The 16,624-nt window shown below is 46.7% G+C and overlaps 1 protein-coding gene across 1 annotated transcript in view; it reads right to left on the reverse strand.

Moving 5' to 3' along the window:
• Positions 1-8,141, reverse strand: part of MYO1D (myosin ID) — a 361,516-nt gene extending 353,375 nt beyond the window's left edge. The window contains exon 1 of the mRNA XM_043583686.1: positions 7,741-8,141. Coding sequence (XP_043439621.1) covers positions 7,741-7,835 — 95 coding nt within the window. The 5' untranslated portion in view covers positions 7,836-8,141. The remainder of the gene's footprint in view (positions 1-7,740) is intronic.
• Positions 8,142-16,624: the final 8,483 nt, after the last annotated feature.

Consider the following 16,624-nt stretch of genomic DNA (forward strand, 5'->3'; position numbering starts at 1 on the left):
TACACACACATATATATGCATATATATTATAATCATATAAGGAAACAAACTACGGATTTTTAAAAAGTTTTTAAATGTGTATTATTTATTTTTGAGAGAGAAACAGAGCGCGATCAGTGGAAGGGCAGAGAGAAGGAAACACAGGATCTAAAGCAGGCTCTAGGTTCTGAGCTGTCAGCACAGAGCCCAATGCAGGGCTCATGAACCATGAGATCACCACCTGAGCCAAAGTCAGACCCTTAACCACCACCCAGGTGCCCAGCAGACTTTTTTTTTAAAGACTATCCTTGAAGTTCACCACCCAGCTATAGCACCTGGGGATTTCAGGCACCAAAGTCACCAACCTTTGTAAAAACAGAGAACAATAGACACAAAGAATAAAATAGTTTGGAATATTTATGAGTAATATGAAGAACTGATTTCCTTTTCCAAAGAGTTTACAACTTCTGGAGACTAAACGGTGGCACACCTGGAGGAGCAGGATTAGGAATGAGTACGTTCAGGGTGACAGTTATGGAGGGGACTGGGAATAGCAACAGTGCTTGGTCCACAGGGCAGACTGAGAAGACAGAGCTGGGGACCACCCGCTGAGGATCCACTCTGCTTCGTCTTCCCAAAGACTAGAGTCACAGCACATTAGGAATGATGTTGGGTGCTTTACTGGTGCTATAATACAATCTTCACAATAACATCATCTTTACAGATGAAAAAACTGAGGCTCAGGGAGGCTAAGTAACTTGTCCAAGGCCACATGGGTGGTAGTAAGTGGACAGAGATGTAAGGTGAAGATGTGTTTATCTCCAATGCTGTTGCCCTCTCCACTAGATAACCCCAACTTCATCTAGAATATTTTTCATCTTTGCCCCTCCCAAATAAAACCAAATGAATTTGTCTTAGTGAGGAAGGAAGAGGTGAAAACAGCTAGCTTTTGGATCAGTTATGAGGTCAGGGCAGGGAGGCAAGGCCATATGGGAAGGATTCAGGAAGACAGTTAACATTAGTTGAGAGGGAATTGTGTACCAAGCACTAACCATGCACTTTTTACATATCACGTGATTTCATCCCAATAACCCTAAAAGGCAATCATTTTATACATAAAGAAACTGAAACTTAGGGACATTAACTTACCCTAAGTCATAATGCTAAAAAGAGCAGAAGTGAGGCCAGGATTTGAACTCGGTCAGTTGGGTCTCAAATCCTGTGCTCTTTCCCTTGAGCCCCATGCCCTGAACAAGCACACTCCACCTTTTCTTCTTCCCATAAGTGCCCCAAACTAAAGTTTGGGTAATGCTATTCTATTAAGAGATCTAACCAGTAATTATATATAGCAGTTGAACAAACAGGAGTCTGCTTCCCAGAGGAAATAAGACTATCATCTTGACCAAAGAATTTAATAGACAAAAAGACAGAGGCTTAGAATGTATATTTTTAAATGCTGTGACCCTCTGAACCTCTGTATGAGAGTACAGCTGCCATTTTCATAAGCTATGTTAGTGAGGCTCGCCACCAATGGGGCTAGAGCCACTGTTGACAGAAGAGTCCCCCACGAGATGGACTTAGCAGTGGCTGGGCAATGACGCAAAAACCCAATCCAGTCCCCAAAGCAACACGGCAATGAATGACAGAATCATCATACAATGGGGCCAGTCCTTGAGACAGGGTCCTTTTTGCTGAGTTGGCTCAGACTTCGGTGAGAATGGCAACCCATCAGCTGTCCACACTGGGATAACTCATAGTGCATACCACTTGCATGTGGAACATTAAGTAAACACACTTCTGTCTATACCAGACTCTCCATCTTTTGTCTGCAAGTCAAGCAGAAGGCCAAAGCCCACCTCTCTCATGTGGAAGCGGAGCCCTTCAGAAACCGTGCTGCAACGCCCCAGTAGCTGCTTCTGAGTGCTCAATTCCACCCACATCTGGCTCTACTTGGGAGCTAAATTCAGCAGAAGTCTCCAGGGTCAACAAATGACCCTGAATAAAAATAGTCTTGGAAGTCTGTCACAGAGTAGGAAAGGAAACAAGACGGCAGGGTGATTCACTCCAAATGGAAGCTCCAAAACCCAAATGCTCATTTTTGTCCCAATATGAGGCCAACGTGCAAAACAGGCACAGAGCAAACTGTCCTCTTCTGAAGGCCTCTGAAAGTAGTTGCCAAAGAATTTCACGGGGAAGCCAAAAAGATTTAGTGTGCCATTCACCTCTCCTGTAAATCCGACTATGGTTATTTCTAACTAGAACTCTGCACCAACTGCAGACTTACACATGCTTTAAGACCACCCAGAGTACCTCAGGTTTTGCCCCGGGCAAGAAAGAGGTACCCTTTGTCCCACCAAATTTTCCAAATGACCAAGCAGCCACAGAGAAAGAGTACAGAGGTTGTGTGTGTGTGTGTGTGTGTGTGTGTGTACGTGCATGTGTGTAATTCTACAACTCATTTGTCCTGCCCTCACACGGTTAAACTATATTAGATAAGAACAATATTTTGAGAAGATTGTGTGCATTTTTTAAGTTAAGAATTCCACTGGTTGAAGAATAATCAACCAACATTTGATGGCGTAGTTAACTCATGTAAAAATGTATGGAACACACAGGTGCCCAGCACGACAGGAAAGGATCAGAGATGGGTTTGTTTCACAGCCACTTACTGGCACTGTCCTCTTCCAAAATCCTATATCTAATTTGGCATTCACAATTAATACTCTTTTCTTAAAGATGGTCCCCCCTCCCAATTGCAATGAGTCTTAAGGACCACAAAACCTGGATCCACATCTGGATAGGCTGTCTCTGAGGACCTCATTATTTGGTGGGAAGGCTGGTATGCAGATAACAACAATATAACCTGACCGGTTCTCTTAACAGTTAGGACCAAGCGTCCATGTATCCTGGGGACACAGGTAAGAGTATAATTAATCCAGACTTGGAAGACTGGGAAAGACTTCTCAGAACGGGTCTCAAAGGACGAGTAAGAGTGACAGGCAGAGTATGTGAGCAGGGGTGAGGAAAGAAGGAGGATATTCCAGGCAGTGAGAACAACCTAGGCCAGGGGTTCTCAACTGGGGATAATTTGACCCCTCCCCCAGGGGACACTTGGCAGTATCTGGAAACATTTTCAGTTGTCATAAATGGGAAGGAAGTGGTCCTACTTGGCATCTGGCAGGTAGAGTCCAGGGGTGCTGCTAAACATCCTGTAATGCACAGGACAGCCCCCCAAAACAAAGAATTACCCAAGCCCCAAAGTCAATGGTGCTGGAGTTGAGAAGCCCAGGTCTAAGCAAGGGTCTGATAACAGGTTGTGTTAGGTTAAAAGAAGTTGCCTGCAGCTTTGGCAGTCACGATTTCAAATGACCGCTTATATGGAAGAGAAAAACCGGTAAGAAAAGTGGGGAGGAAAAATTCAATTTCCAAGGAGCCAAGATACGAGGCTGAGCAGATGCCTGATGCTCAAAACAGCTACCATCACCAACAAAGTTAGGACACCTGGAAGCCCACGGTGTATTTCGCTGCCCTGTGAAGAGCACATCTCCCTGGGATGCTGTCCTTGGCCCAACATCAGCCCTGAGCAGCGGCTTGCATTTTCCCTTTTACACACACATATGGCTGAGTGGGGAGCAGGGGAGCACAGGAGGACCAGATGTCCCATGCAGCTGGCTCTGCCGGGATTCTAAGTTGGAGAGAGGGCGCAGGGCTGCTGTTAGTGCTGAAAGAGCTCAAGTTCAAGAACGGCCCAGCAAAGAGAAAAGGAACCAACCAAAGGGCTCCAGGTCCCGAAAGGAAGTGGCTGCAAAGAAAGAGAATATGGTGGGAATACTGTGGCCGGCGCTGCAAGCGGTCAGGTCATTAGGGTTGCTGACAGGAACCAGGCCTGACCACGGAGATGGGAGGTGTCTGCGCAGGCATCTCCCTCCTGGGCACAGTCCCTTGAAAATGCAGCAAGGAGCTCACCACTGCCACCAAAGCCACCAGCACCTCCACCAAAAGGGAAAAAGAAATAAATAGAACAGATCTCCTCCAGCAAGGGACTTCTAGGACAGAAAGAAAGTGACCTTCAAAATACTAGCAGTTTTTCGTACGAGAGTAAGAAATATAAATTGAAACTCCTTCACAGATAGACTAACACACATCACCCCTTGAATCTTGCCTCATCTGATTCTCACACACAGACACACACTGACGTCAACTTTCGAAAATAATAACAGCATGGGGGAAAGTTACATCAATTGTGACAGCTGTCTAAAAACCAACTTTCTTCCAAGAGGGGAAGAAAGGTCGGCAGAGTAGCAAAATGAAAAGATAATTCCAAATGAACAATGTCAAAAAACCTTTAACGAACTAACCTTTTCTCTCTCTTTTCTCTCTCTGTGCAAGAAAAATGCTGTCACCAGGAAATGTGTTATGTACCCAGCATCATGCTGGGTGCTGCTATCAGGAAAACTACTATCGAGTTTGGATGCTACAGACCCCTGAAACAGCTACAGTGTTCAGTGCCTAACTATGTTACAAACCACAAATGAAGAGGGCCTTGCAGAAGAGCCAGGTGCAGAGCGGAGGACAGGACCCCCCTGACAGGAGTAAGAGAAGGAGCCAGAGCTTGGGAAAGGCAAGAATGATTGGGCTCATGCACCCACATCCACTTAAAGATGAAATACTCAAATTTTGCCTATCTACGACCATAAACTACACGGGGTATGGCCCAACCACCCGTGTCGCGAGAGATGAAAACACTTCTATGTCACATAAGTGCATCTGGATCTGCAGTGTTTCCAGTCACCTTTTGCAAAGTGAAACAAATGTCCAAGGGCCACAACAGCATAAGCCCAGTAGCTGACACAACTAAACACTAAAACTGCCTGGAGGGATATCAGGGTGATAGGAAATCCTGACTATCAGGGAGAGAGAGGACTGCTTTCCACCTGGGTAAAAGAGGAGGGCAAGGGTACTGCTAGTACCCTTTGCTGAGACTGTGTTTATCGCTACCGAGAACCAACTACTCCCGAGTTAGAAGTAAACCATGAACAATCACTGAACCTGCACATTGACAATTGCACCCAATTCTCAGAGTTGTCGGCTATACACACAGGCGAGACACGTACAGATGCATGCACATGTCTGAACAGCTAGGACCTTGACTGACTTGGCGACTGAGTGTGAAGGCAGCCCTACTCTAGCTCGAATGAGCTTGGTGATTCCTCCCACAGTTCCCCAACACCAACTCCTTCTCCTTCAGACAACTTAGTGTATTCACTACCACCAAACAGAACCACCTTTCTCGCCTCCGCTCCTCTGCTCACACCACTGTATCCACCTGGAATGTTCTCCACCTAGACCAATCTTACCCATCCTTTGCAACTCACCTGAACTTCTCTATGTTGTGTTTCCCAGCCAACCTAGAGCACCTCTCCCTCTTCTGATCTCCAGAACAATTCATTTGTACAATTTCTTGGCCGAGAATCACCTTACCTCTATAAAGCTTAACTCTTCTATTGTTTTCTTAACTTTTTATTTTAATCAACAGAAAAATTTCCACTTTTCTCCCTGTCTTCATTGACATGCCACCTCTTTGAGGGGTAAGGATACATCTTACAGTTTTGGAGAACCTCCCACCTTACCTCCTAAAGTACTTTGCACAATGTGGAACCAAACTGCAAAGTCAAGTTAGGCTCACTTTAAATTTTTTTTTCATGCTTATTTATTTTTGAGAGAGAAAGAAAGACAAGGCATGAGTGGGGGAGGGGCTGAGAGAGTGGGAGACAGAGGATCTGAAGCAGGCTCCAGGCTCTGAGCTGGTCAGCACAGAGCCCGATGCCAGGCTTGAACCCACTGACTGCGAGATCATGACCTGAGCCCAAGTCCTATGATTAACCGACTGAACCATCCAGGCACCCCAAGTTAGGCTCACTTTCATAATGTTCCTTAAGATTCCAGCCCCATGCTTCCTTTGCAACCAATGATATGCAAAAGCGGAAAAGAATGTAAGCGCTGAAAAATTGTGAACATCCTCATTGTTTTACAAATTAGGAAACTCAGACACACAGACTGGCTCAAGGTCAGTTTGTAGTTGGCAGGTATAGAACTCAGATCTGTGCCCCTGTTCCATACTCTGGGAAGCCTGGCCAGAAGCAGAGGAAAACCCTATGGGGTCTGCAATTCCAAAGATCAAAAAACATTTTTTAAATTCTTAAATTAAAGTTTGTTAATTGGGGCGCCTGGGTGGCGCAGTCGGTTAAGCGTCCGACTTCAGCCAGGTCACGATCTCGCGGTCCTGGAGTTTGAGCCCCGCGTCAGGCTCTGGGCTGATGGCTCAGAGCCTGGAGCCTGTTTCCGATTCTGTGTCTCCCTCTCTCTCTCTGCCCCTCCCCCGTTCATGCTCTGTCTCTCTCTGTCCCAAAAATAAATAAACGTTGAAAAAAAAAATTTAAAGTTTGTTAATTAATACTAAGAAGCAGGGTTAGTTAAGCACTCAAACCTAGATCATGACTTTTACCTTATAAGCTTTTGGAGTGATATTTAGCTATAAACCTTACAAGAAATGAGGCTAGAACTTCCAGGAAACACCTCCTCCTTCCCCCCCCCAAAAAAGACTCAGTTATTTTCAAAACTCCATTTATTGTAATGTCTAACAAAATAAAATCAAAACTACTTAAAAAAATTTTTTTAATGTTTATCTTTTTGAGAGAAAGCTGGGGAGGGGCAGGGAGGGGGAGAGAGAGAGAGAGAGAGAGAGAGAGAGAGACACGGGGAGAGAGAGAATCCCAAGCAGGCTCAGTGCTGTCGGCGGCCACAGCCCCACCCGGGGCTCCCGCGCAGAAACCACGAGATCATGACCTGAGCCGAAACGAAGAGTCCGAAGCTTAACTGACTTAGCCACCCAGGCGCCCTTCAAAACTACTTTAAAGTTCTGTTTACATTTTACTGTATCAAGAGTGAAATAATCACACGTCGAAGGGTTTTTAAAATAAATTAGTCTTGGAAGCCCATTTTGGGCGTTGAGTCGTGACTACATTCTCAAGGATGTCGGTAACACAAGGGCTCCATCCATAACTGCTTGAAAAAAACTGAAACCATGAATGCCTTGTCAAATTCAGACAGTTTATCTTGGCACTGGCCAGCAGAGCAGTCTCTTCGATGTCTGGAAACGTGTCTAATTACGTTTAGGAGAGTAACTAAAAAATAGCCAGTGTCCCGGGACAGCTCAGGGACCGCTCCACAGCATCCTGAATGACAGGATGGAACCGCGCCAGAAAAAAAGAAACGAACCAAGTGTAAAACCAGGATGAGACCCGAGTCTCTCTCCACAACAACCCTCCAGTCTCCCCAGGGCCTTCGTGGCCGCCACAACTCTCCCCGAAGTTCCTATTTTCCTTTACCTTTGTTTCCATTAGGTCACCCGGCCCGCCCACACCACTCACCTGGGGCCGCGCGCTGGCCGCCCGCACACCACTCGCACCCCTCCCCCCACCCCCCCGCGTCCGGACTGCGCCCCGGACACCCGTCTCCCCGAGGGCGCAGCCCCGGGGCTCGACACGCCCCTTACACTCCGAGGCGGCCACACCCCGGGCGTCCTCTCTCGGGAACACGCGACCACCGAGCTCCGCGGGCCCCCAGACACCCCCATCCGGCCGCACTCCATCCCTCGAGCTCGGCGCGCCCCTGACACCCCCAGTCCCGCCGCACCGCAAGGGCGCCCCCTCTCGGGAGAGCGCAGGCTCACGCCCGGGCGCACGGCCGCTCCGCCCTCACCTGAGCCGGAGGTTGGCCATGAACTCGGGCATGGAGACGGTGTCCATCAGCACGAAGTCCGCCTTGCCGAACTCCAGGCTCTCCTGCTCCGCCATGGCGCCGGCGCACGGGCTCAGGTGGGCGCGGACGGGCTCAGGTGGGCGCGCTCGGGTCGCGGGGGGCCGGCGGGGGGGCGCGCGGCGAGCTCGGGCGGGGTCGGGGCGGGGCCGCGGCGCCGGGCGCGGGGCTGCGGGGGAGGGGGCGCCGCGCGCCGCTCGGCGGGTCCGGGCCGGACGGAGGCCGCCCCGCTGCTCCTCGGCGCGCTCTCGGCCGGCACGGCGCACCCGGCAGTTTCCGCTTCTCCTGCGGCGGCTGCCCGGAGCCGTGGGGGACGGGACACCGAAACGGAGACGGCGGCGGCTGGTCCCGCCTCTGGCCTTGGTCTAGCCCCGGCCCCGCCCCGCCCCGGCCAGGCCTCTCCAGCTCCGCCTCGCCCCGCCCCGCCCCGCCCCGCCGGCCGAGCAGCCCGCCCCCGCCGCGGCGCAGGCCGCCGCCTCCTCACCTGGGCGGCGCGCACGCGCGCGGCGGGCGGCGCGGGCGCGCGCTGGGCCCGGGCTGGGCGGCGGGGCGGCAGCGCCCCCTGGGGACGGGCGCTGGAATCTCGCGGGGCGGGGGGAGGGTGGGCGGTGCCGAGGAGGACCGACGTAGGAAAGCGGGTGGAATCAGGTTTCCAGAATTGCCTGCTCCGCGGTACTTGATGGCTGCCCACTGAGTTCCAGAAGCAGCTCATGGAGATATTGCGAAGATAATTCTTTATGATTGGTTCTATCACCTTGCCGCGAAGCCCCCCTCCTCCTCCTGTGCTCGCGTCCTCTCCATCCCCGAAATGATGGTTCGCCCACGGACTGAGAGAGAGTAATAATAGCTAACATCTGGAGGACACTTAAAATGCCCAGAGCTTTTCTAAGCGCCTTGGAGAATTCACGTAACTTGCCACATCGCTAGGAAGTGAGGAAGCCACAGTTACATCCAGGTTGCTCGAGTTACGAGCCACATGGCAGAATGCTTCCCTTCTTCAGTGTTCCGTGATCCATCTTTCTGTTCACTGACCTGAGCATGCCATCCAACATTACCTTATATTATTAATAAGTCTTTAATATATGAATGCATCATCTCCCTAGGATTATTGCAGGCCTCTTGAGCATGGGGCCATGCCCTAAATTTCTTCATATACCCGTTGGCAACCAGCAAGTAGCTATTGTGCTGCCTTGCTTATGTCGATATGAAATCCGCACTGGTTTAATAGAGTGGAATGAGTTGTAAGTGGTCTCCAATTTATAGATACATTGGTTGAGCTTGGAAAATTCTTTTGGAACTTAGACTACATTTTCCCGATGAAGATATATTATACATGACTTTCTAAGGCAGCTGCACCTCTTCAGACTTGTGTTTCCCTTAAGACCATCTTCTAGGAAATCTGCTAGGAAATCTAGAGGCTCCCAAGGACCTGGCTGGGCTCCAACTCCATGGCTGAATTTGAGATGAGTAAACCAGACGGAAGGACCCCGCTCAGGGCTTGCTTCCGCTGCCAACAACCGACTCTAGCCAAGAGAGAGGGGAAGGCAGCTCGATCACCTCAGGAGGGAGCCACCTCTGCCATCAGGAAGCCATCCCAGGGGCACCTGGGTGGGTCAGTTGGTTGAGTGTGGGACTCTTGATTTGGGCTCAGGTCATGATCTCATAGTTCGTGAGATGGAGCCCTAGTCCAGCTCCAAGCTGACATCGAGGAGTCTGCTTGGGATTCTCTCCCTCTCCCTCTCCATCTGCCCCTCCCCATGTGCTCTCTCTCTCTCTCCCAAAATAAATAAACTTAAAAAAGAAAGAAAGAAAGCCACCCCAACCCCTGGCTCAGGCAGAGCTCAGTTGCAGCCTACCATTAGCAGCTCTCCCTCTTCAGAAGGCACCTCTCTGGCTCTCAGTGTCCTCATTTGGGGAATAAGGCCTCTGGGCTAGACACTTTCCAGGGTAGGGCTGTCCTTTGCTTGGATCATTATGTGGGTCAGTCAGTGGCTAAGCAGGTAACTGCATAATATGGTACATTCCTAAAATGTTTGTATTGGTGAGGCCATAGGAGTGAGGAATGGGACAAAATTTAAGATTTAAAAATTTTTAAATTTAGTAACTTAAATTTTGTGAAATTTCGAGCAACCAAGGGAGCATACTCAGTGACCCATTGGAAATGGATGTGTGTGTATTCCCTGAGCCCTGGGGTTGTTAGGGCAAAAGTAATCCTACAGTGGGTAGGATCTACAATGGGATGTAGCTGTAGTTTTCAAATGAACAGAGCAAAGGAACTCTTGTGTGTGTGTGTTTTTTTATCAGTATCTTGGACAGGAGCCCAACATATAACACGTGTACAGAACATATGCAAAATGTATTTTATAAATTTATAAGCCCAAATTAATATAAAATCAGGCATTGAGACCAGTAAGGCTCTTTTGCTGAACCCATGTCTGTCCATTGGGGGTCCCTATCATCTTAAATCAGCTTTGGGATTCCGATTTACTTTTGAACGCTGTTTTGGTTGTACAATATCAAGAAAATCCTGATTTACATGGGGAAGCAGTAATTTGTTACTATTAGAGTGTTACATTCAGCCTTTTTAAAGGCCAGTGCACAGCTACAAATTTATTAATCAATGACACATTTACAAAATGTTTCAATATATACAGAGACAGCCAGAGAAACGAAACACTGAAATATGCATTTGAAGAAGACAATATAGAACAGGTTTGCTCATTATTAATCTCCTTTGTGATAACGTTTAGATATAAACACATTTGGATATGTATGTTTGTGTTACAGCTTAAAATATACTAAAAGCCAGGGGGAACCTGGGTGGCTCAGTGGGGTAAGTGTCTGACTCTAGATTTCTGCTTGGGTCATGATCTCATGGTTGGTGAGTTCGATCTCTACATCAGGCTCTGCACTTACAGTGCGGAGCTTGCTTGGGATTGGCTCTCTTCCTCTCTGCCCCTCCCCTACTCCTGCTGTCTCTCTCTCTCTCTCTCTCTCTCTCTCTCTCTCTCTCTCTCTGTGTCTCTCAAGATAAATAAATAAAATAACCTTTAAAAAAAGGTGGGGAGCACTTGGGAGCCACAGTAGGTTGAGTATCTGGCTTCAGCTCAGGCCATCATCTTGCAGTTCATGAGTTGAAGCCCCACATCAGGCTCTGTGCTGTTAGCATGCAGCCTGCTTCAAATCCTCTGTCTCCCTCACTCTCTGCCCCTCCCCCACTCTCTCTCTCTCTCTCTCAAAAGTAATAAACATTAAAAAATATTAAAAAATAAAAAAATAAATTAAAAATATACTAAAAGCCAAAATAAAAGTTAAAATCACCAATAATGAGACACACTGACATGATGAGTGATATCATCTCCTTGGAAAGACATAATAATATCACTTACCTGCTAAAAATGTATCCACTACATCTAATTATGAAGAAACACCAAATAAACCCACATTAAGGAGCATCCTACAAAAAACCAACCTGTACTCTTGAAAAATATCAATGGCTTGGAAGACAAAAAAAAAGGCTGAGGGGCTGGTCCAGGTTAAAAGGCCCTAAAAAGACACCACAGCTAAAGGCAGTTTGTGACCTGGACTTTGACCAGAACAATGTAAAGGACAATATTGAGACAATCTGTGAAATTTGAATACAGACTATAAGTTAAATAGTAGCACAGCATTACTATTGGTTTTCCTGAATTTGATCATTATATTGTGGTTCTGTAAGAGAATGTCCTTATTCTCAGGAGATGGGTCCTAAGTATTTAGGGGTAAAGAGTATGATGTCTCAAATTGTTTGGCAAAGAATAATAATACATGTGGATATGTGTGTGTGTGTGTATATATATATATATATATAGAGAGAGAGAGAGAGAGAGGGGGAGAGATAAATGGATAAAGCAAATGTAACAAAACATTAATAATTGGTGAATATAAAGAATGTGTGGGAGGGGGTGCCTGGGTGGCTCAGTGGGTTAAGCATCCGACTTCAGCTCAGGTCATGATCTTGTGGTTTGTGAGTTCAAGCCCCGTGTCAGGCTCTGTGCTGACAGACCCTGGAGCCTGCTTTGGATTCTGTGTGTCTCTCTCTCTGCCCCTCCCCTGCTCATGTTCTCTCTCTCTCTCTCTCTCTCTCTCTCTCTCAAAAATAAATAAACATTAAAAATTTTTTTAATTTAAGAATGTGTGGGAACTTTTTTGCACTCTTCCTCCAATTTTTCTGTAAGGTTGAAATTATTTCAAAATAATAAAGTTAAAAAATCAAATAACAGTCTAAAAGTGTCCTAACATAAAAACGTTTATTCTTTAGAAATCCTATAATACTTAGAAATGAAAGTCACATCAGAAATTTGCACATCAGATGTTCCATGACTGAAGAAGCCACACACACTTTGAAAACTCTGGTGAGGAGTGTCTGTAAGGTCTGGTTGCCACAGATATGCTAGGAGATTATAGATACCAAACAGACCATTCGAAACCCCAAAAATAATTTAAATAATTTATCTTTTCAATATATTTATAATTTAAATAATTGAATATGTAAATATCATCAAATATGCCCCAAGGAGGGTGCCACCTGTTCTCTGCCTGAAATTCCCTTCCCTGTTGTCTCACCCCTCACCCCTATGGCCTAGCTAACCTCTGCTCAGCCCCAACATCACTTCCTCCAGGAAGGCTTCCCTGATTTCCTAAGTGAGGGTTGGCTGTCCCTCCTCCATACCCCCACAGCACTCTGGAAATGTCACTCCCATTCAACACTGAATACACTTGAGCCTCTTGTCCATCTCTCACGAGAGAGAGAGCCATGAGGTCTGGGGCCATGTCTGTTCTGTTCTTGGATGTAACTCTGGCACATGGTAGCACAGTGCCTCAGATGTGAAAGCTCTTAATACACACTTGCTTGATAAATGAATAGGGAATGGTCTGTGAATCTATGGGTTGTGCGATGTGAGGTTGTCAACACCCCCCCCCCCCCACCACCGCTTGGTAGACTTTCTGCATTAAGATCAGTCTTTGTGCAGCGTTTATCTTATTCTCATCTCCTGCCCCTAGAAGCAGGTTTCAGGGCTGTGTTCACTTCTGTCCTGAGGCCAAGCCTGTGCACTGTATGTTCACATTAAACAAAAGCTATTGTTCCCCAAACTCCTCTGCAGTTGACCTGCTACTGGCTTATCCTTGAAAATCAACTCTGAATTTTCCAAAGCAAATATTTGCTCCCGTTCTCTCCCAGAATGCTTCTGGGCTGCCCCACCTCCCTGCCCTCCCTTCACCAGGTGCCCTGCATTCAGGAAGACAGCTCACCCCAGCAGGAGTCCTGCAAGACAGAAGCAAGAAGGCCAGGAAAAACAACATATTCAAAGGCTCTTGTATACATTTATTTTATAAGCCCAAATCATCCTAGAGCAGAAGTAGAAAGGAAACTTTATGTTGCAAAATAACTTGATAATGCACTCGCATCCATATTAGAAATTACGTGGAACTCTCTGCCTGAGGTATTATCCAAAAGATGCTTCCTCCTCTTTCATGCCGAAGACTGGATTTGAACTATGAATGGTACATCAAAGGCAGCGTGTATGCTCTCTGTGGTTACTGAAGCCTAAGTTTTTTTAAAGTAAAAGCAGACCCAACAGTTGCCTCCCTGGTATCCCTGGTGGCTTGCCCACCTATGGACCTCCCTGCTCCACTCCCCCACCCTTCTATAGACATCTCACAGAACAAAGGAAAGGGATATGTCATCGCTGAGCTCACTGTCATGCACCACCCTGAAAGCCCAGAAAGTGACTTAAGAAGTTCATTTTCTCACCTATAGCTATTAAAGACAAAGGTCAGCTGGCCAATCGCTAAGGACCTGGCTCTGGGTTCTAGGGATTTCTTCTTTCTTTTTTAATTTTTATTTAATTTGTTTTTAAAATTCACACCCAAGTTAGTTAGCATATAGTGCAACAATGATTTCAGGAGTAGATTCCTTAATGCTAACCCTTCCCCATTTAGCCCATCCCCCCTCCCACACCCCCTCTAGTAACCCTCAGTTTGTTCTCCATATTTAAGAGTCTCTTATGTTTTGTCTCCCTCCCCGTTTTTATATTGTTTTTGCTTCCCTTCCCTTGTGTTCATCTGTTTTGTATCTTAAAGTCCTCATATGAGTGAAGTCATATGATATTTGTCTTTCTCTGACTAATTTTGCTTAGCATAATACCCTCTAGTTCTATCCACATAGTTGCAAATGGCAAGATTTCATTCTTTTTGATTGCTGAGTAATACTCCATTGTATATATATGCACCATGTCTTCTTTATCCATCCATCCATCGATGGACATTTGGGCTCTTTCCATACTTTGGCTATTGTTGATAGTGCTGCTATAAACATTGGGGTGCATTGGGTTCTAGGGATTTCCATGCCTACTGTCCCTGTGGATCTAAAGCTGTGCTTACCTGTGATAGTGTTGAGTTGGGAACAAGGATCTTTCCTTAACTCTTTGGAAGGGCTGATACTGCAGACAAAGCTCCTTTTAACATAGTCAACCTGTGGGGCGCCTGGGTGGCTCAGTCGGTTAAGCGTCCGACTTCAGCTCAGGTCACGATCTCACGGTCCGTGAGTTCGAGCCCCGCGTTGGGCTCTGGGCTGATGGCCCAGAGCCTGGAGCCTGCTTCCAATTCTGTGTCTCCCTCTCTCTCTGCCCCTCCCCCGTTCATGCTCTGTCTCTCTCTCTGTCTCAAAAATAAATAAACGTTAAAAAAAATTAAAAAAAAATAACATAGTCAACCTGAGCAGGGAGGAAGTTGGGGTATATCAGCTGAAGAGAGGAAGGAGAGAAGAACCCACTGTCCTTTGATGAAAACATGTGGACTTTCTCTCCCAAGACAAGTATATTAAGCACACACAAAAACCAGTTTATGCATGGACCCCTCTGTCCCTCTGCCCAAAATAACCTGTCTATGGATCCCAGGTTAAGAAGCCCAAGCTAAGGGAAGGGTCATACCACAGGTCCTAATCTTTGGGGAATGGAGAAGAATTCAAGAAACCATCATTGTCAGTATCCTGTGAGTCATCAGATGGGGACTGTCCCATAGCACATTCCCAAGCGTGGGCAGAGAAGCCACATGTTTATGGCCACAGGAAAGATAGCGTCAATGGTAGAGGAGGCAGCCTGGGACAGCCTCCAGAAACTCTTCCTGTCTGTGAAAACATAGTTTCTGACTATAAACGTCTCCCTGGAATGTATCCTCTTTACTAATTACAGAAGTGCTTATCACACTGAGTTGAAGTTGGCTGTCCAGGCCTCGTCCCTAAAGTCTCCAGGACAGAGGCCATGCTCTACTCACCCTTTTATCTCCAGCCCTTGAGCTGTGCCTGATGCCGTGTACATATTTTTTGAATCGCGTAGATGAATTAATTAGTGAGCTTATTTATTAGGAAAATGGGTGTGTGGGGGTGTAGTATTCTATTTCAAGGAGCCTGTGGCATTTCTCCAAGCCCCAAGCCAGAAAATCACTAACTCTCAATCTATCCTGGCCATTGGAAGTGGTTCTAGAACTAGAACATTTGGGGGTGTGATAGAAACCCACCAGAGGGAAAGCAACAAGGCACGACCACAATCAGTTGATGGATTGATAATGTCTTAAGGCAGGATGTATCAAACCTTAAAGTGTGTACGAATCACTTGGGATGTTGTTAGAAATGCAGGGTTTCAGGTCCCACCTCCAGCCTACTGAATCGAAATCTGCATTTTGACAAGATTCCCAAGGACTGCTGCTGTTGGTTTGCAGATGATACTTTTTTTTTTTCCTTTAAGCAATCTTTACACCCAGCCTGGGGCTCAAACTCACAATCAAGAGTCACACGCTCTACCAACTGAGCCAGCCAGATACCCTACAGACCATACTTTGAATAGCAAGATTTGAAGGAGTCTCAATGGTTGTATAATCAAACATATACTCCCTAGGGAAACTGAGTCCCAGGAAGAGCCCCTGCCTTTGACTAGATCAGAGCAAGGTGCTGGTAGAGCTAGGACCAGAACTCAAAGCTTCTGCTTTGAGTAGTGGGTAGTCTCCACTGCCCAATGTGGCAGTGAGCATTTGTGAGACAACATGCTGGGAGAGGAAGATAGAGAAGTCAGGGAGGGCAGCACCCTGGATCTTCTCCAGGTAACCCCAGTCCCTTCCTATTCCTATTTTTAATTGGGGGGGGGGGGTGGCCTTCTTTTCTCCATATTTTTTTTTCTCCTCTAAAAGCTTGGTGTAGATGGGAATGCAAGCTGGTGCATTCCCACCCTCTCTGGAAAACAGTATGGCGGTTCGTCAAAAAATTAAAAATAGAACTACCCTATGACCCAGCAATGGCACTACTAGGTATTTATCCAAGGGATACAGGTGTGCTGTTTCCAAGGGGCACATGCACCCCCATGTTTATAGCAGCACTATCAACAATAGCCAAAGTATGGAAAGAGCCCAAATGTCCATCCACAGATGAATGGATAAAGAAGATGTGATATATATACAATGGAGTATTACTCGGCAATCAAAAAAGAATGAAATCTTGCCATTTGCAACTACGTGGATGGAACTGGAGGGTATTATGCTGGGTGAAATTAGTCAGAGAAAGACAAATATCATATGACTTCACTCATATGAGGACTTTAAGACAGAATAGATGAACACAAGGGGAGGGAAGCAAAAATAATATAAAAATGGGGAGGGAGACAAAACATAAGAGACTCTTAAATATGGAGAACAAACAGAGGGTTACTGAAGGGGTTGTGGGAGGGGGGATGGGCTAAATGGGGAAGGGGCATTAAGGAATCTACTCCTGAAATTGTTGTTGCACTATATGCTAACT

Source organism: Prionailurus bengalensis, chromosome E1 (genome assembly GCF_016509475.1).
Source record: "Prionailurus bengalensis isolate Pbe53 chromosome E1, Fcat_Pben_1.1_paternal_pri, whole genome shotgun sequence".
In the NCBI taxonomy this organism is placed as follows: domain Eukaryota; kingdom Metazoa; phylum Chordata; class Mammalia; order Carnivora; family Felidae; genus Prionailurus; species Prionailurus bengalensis.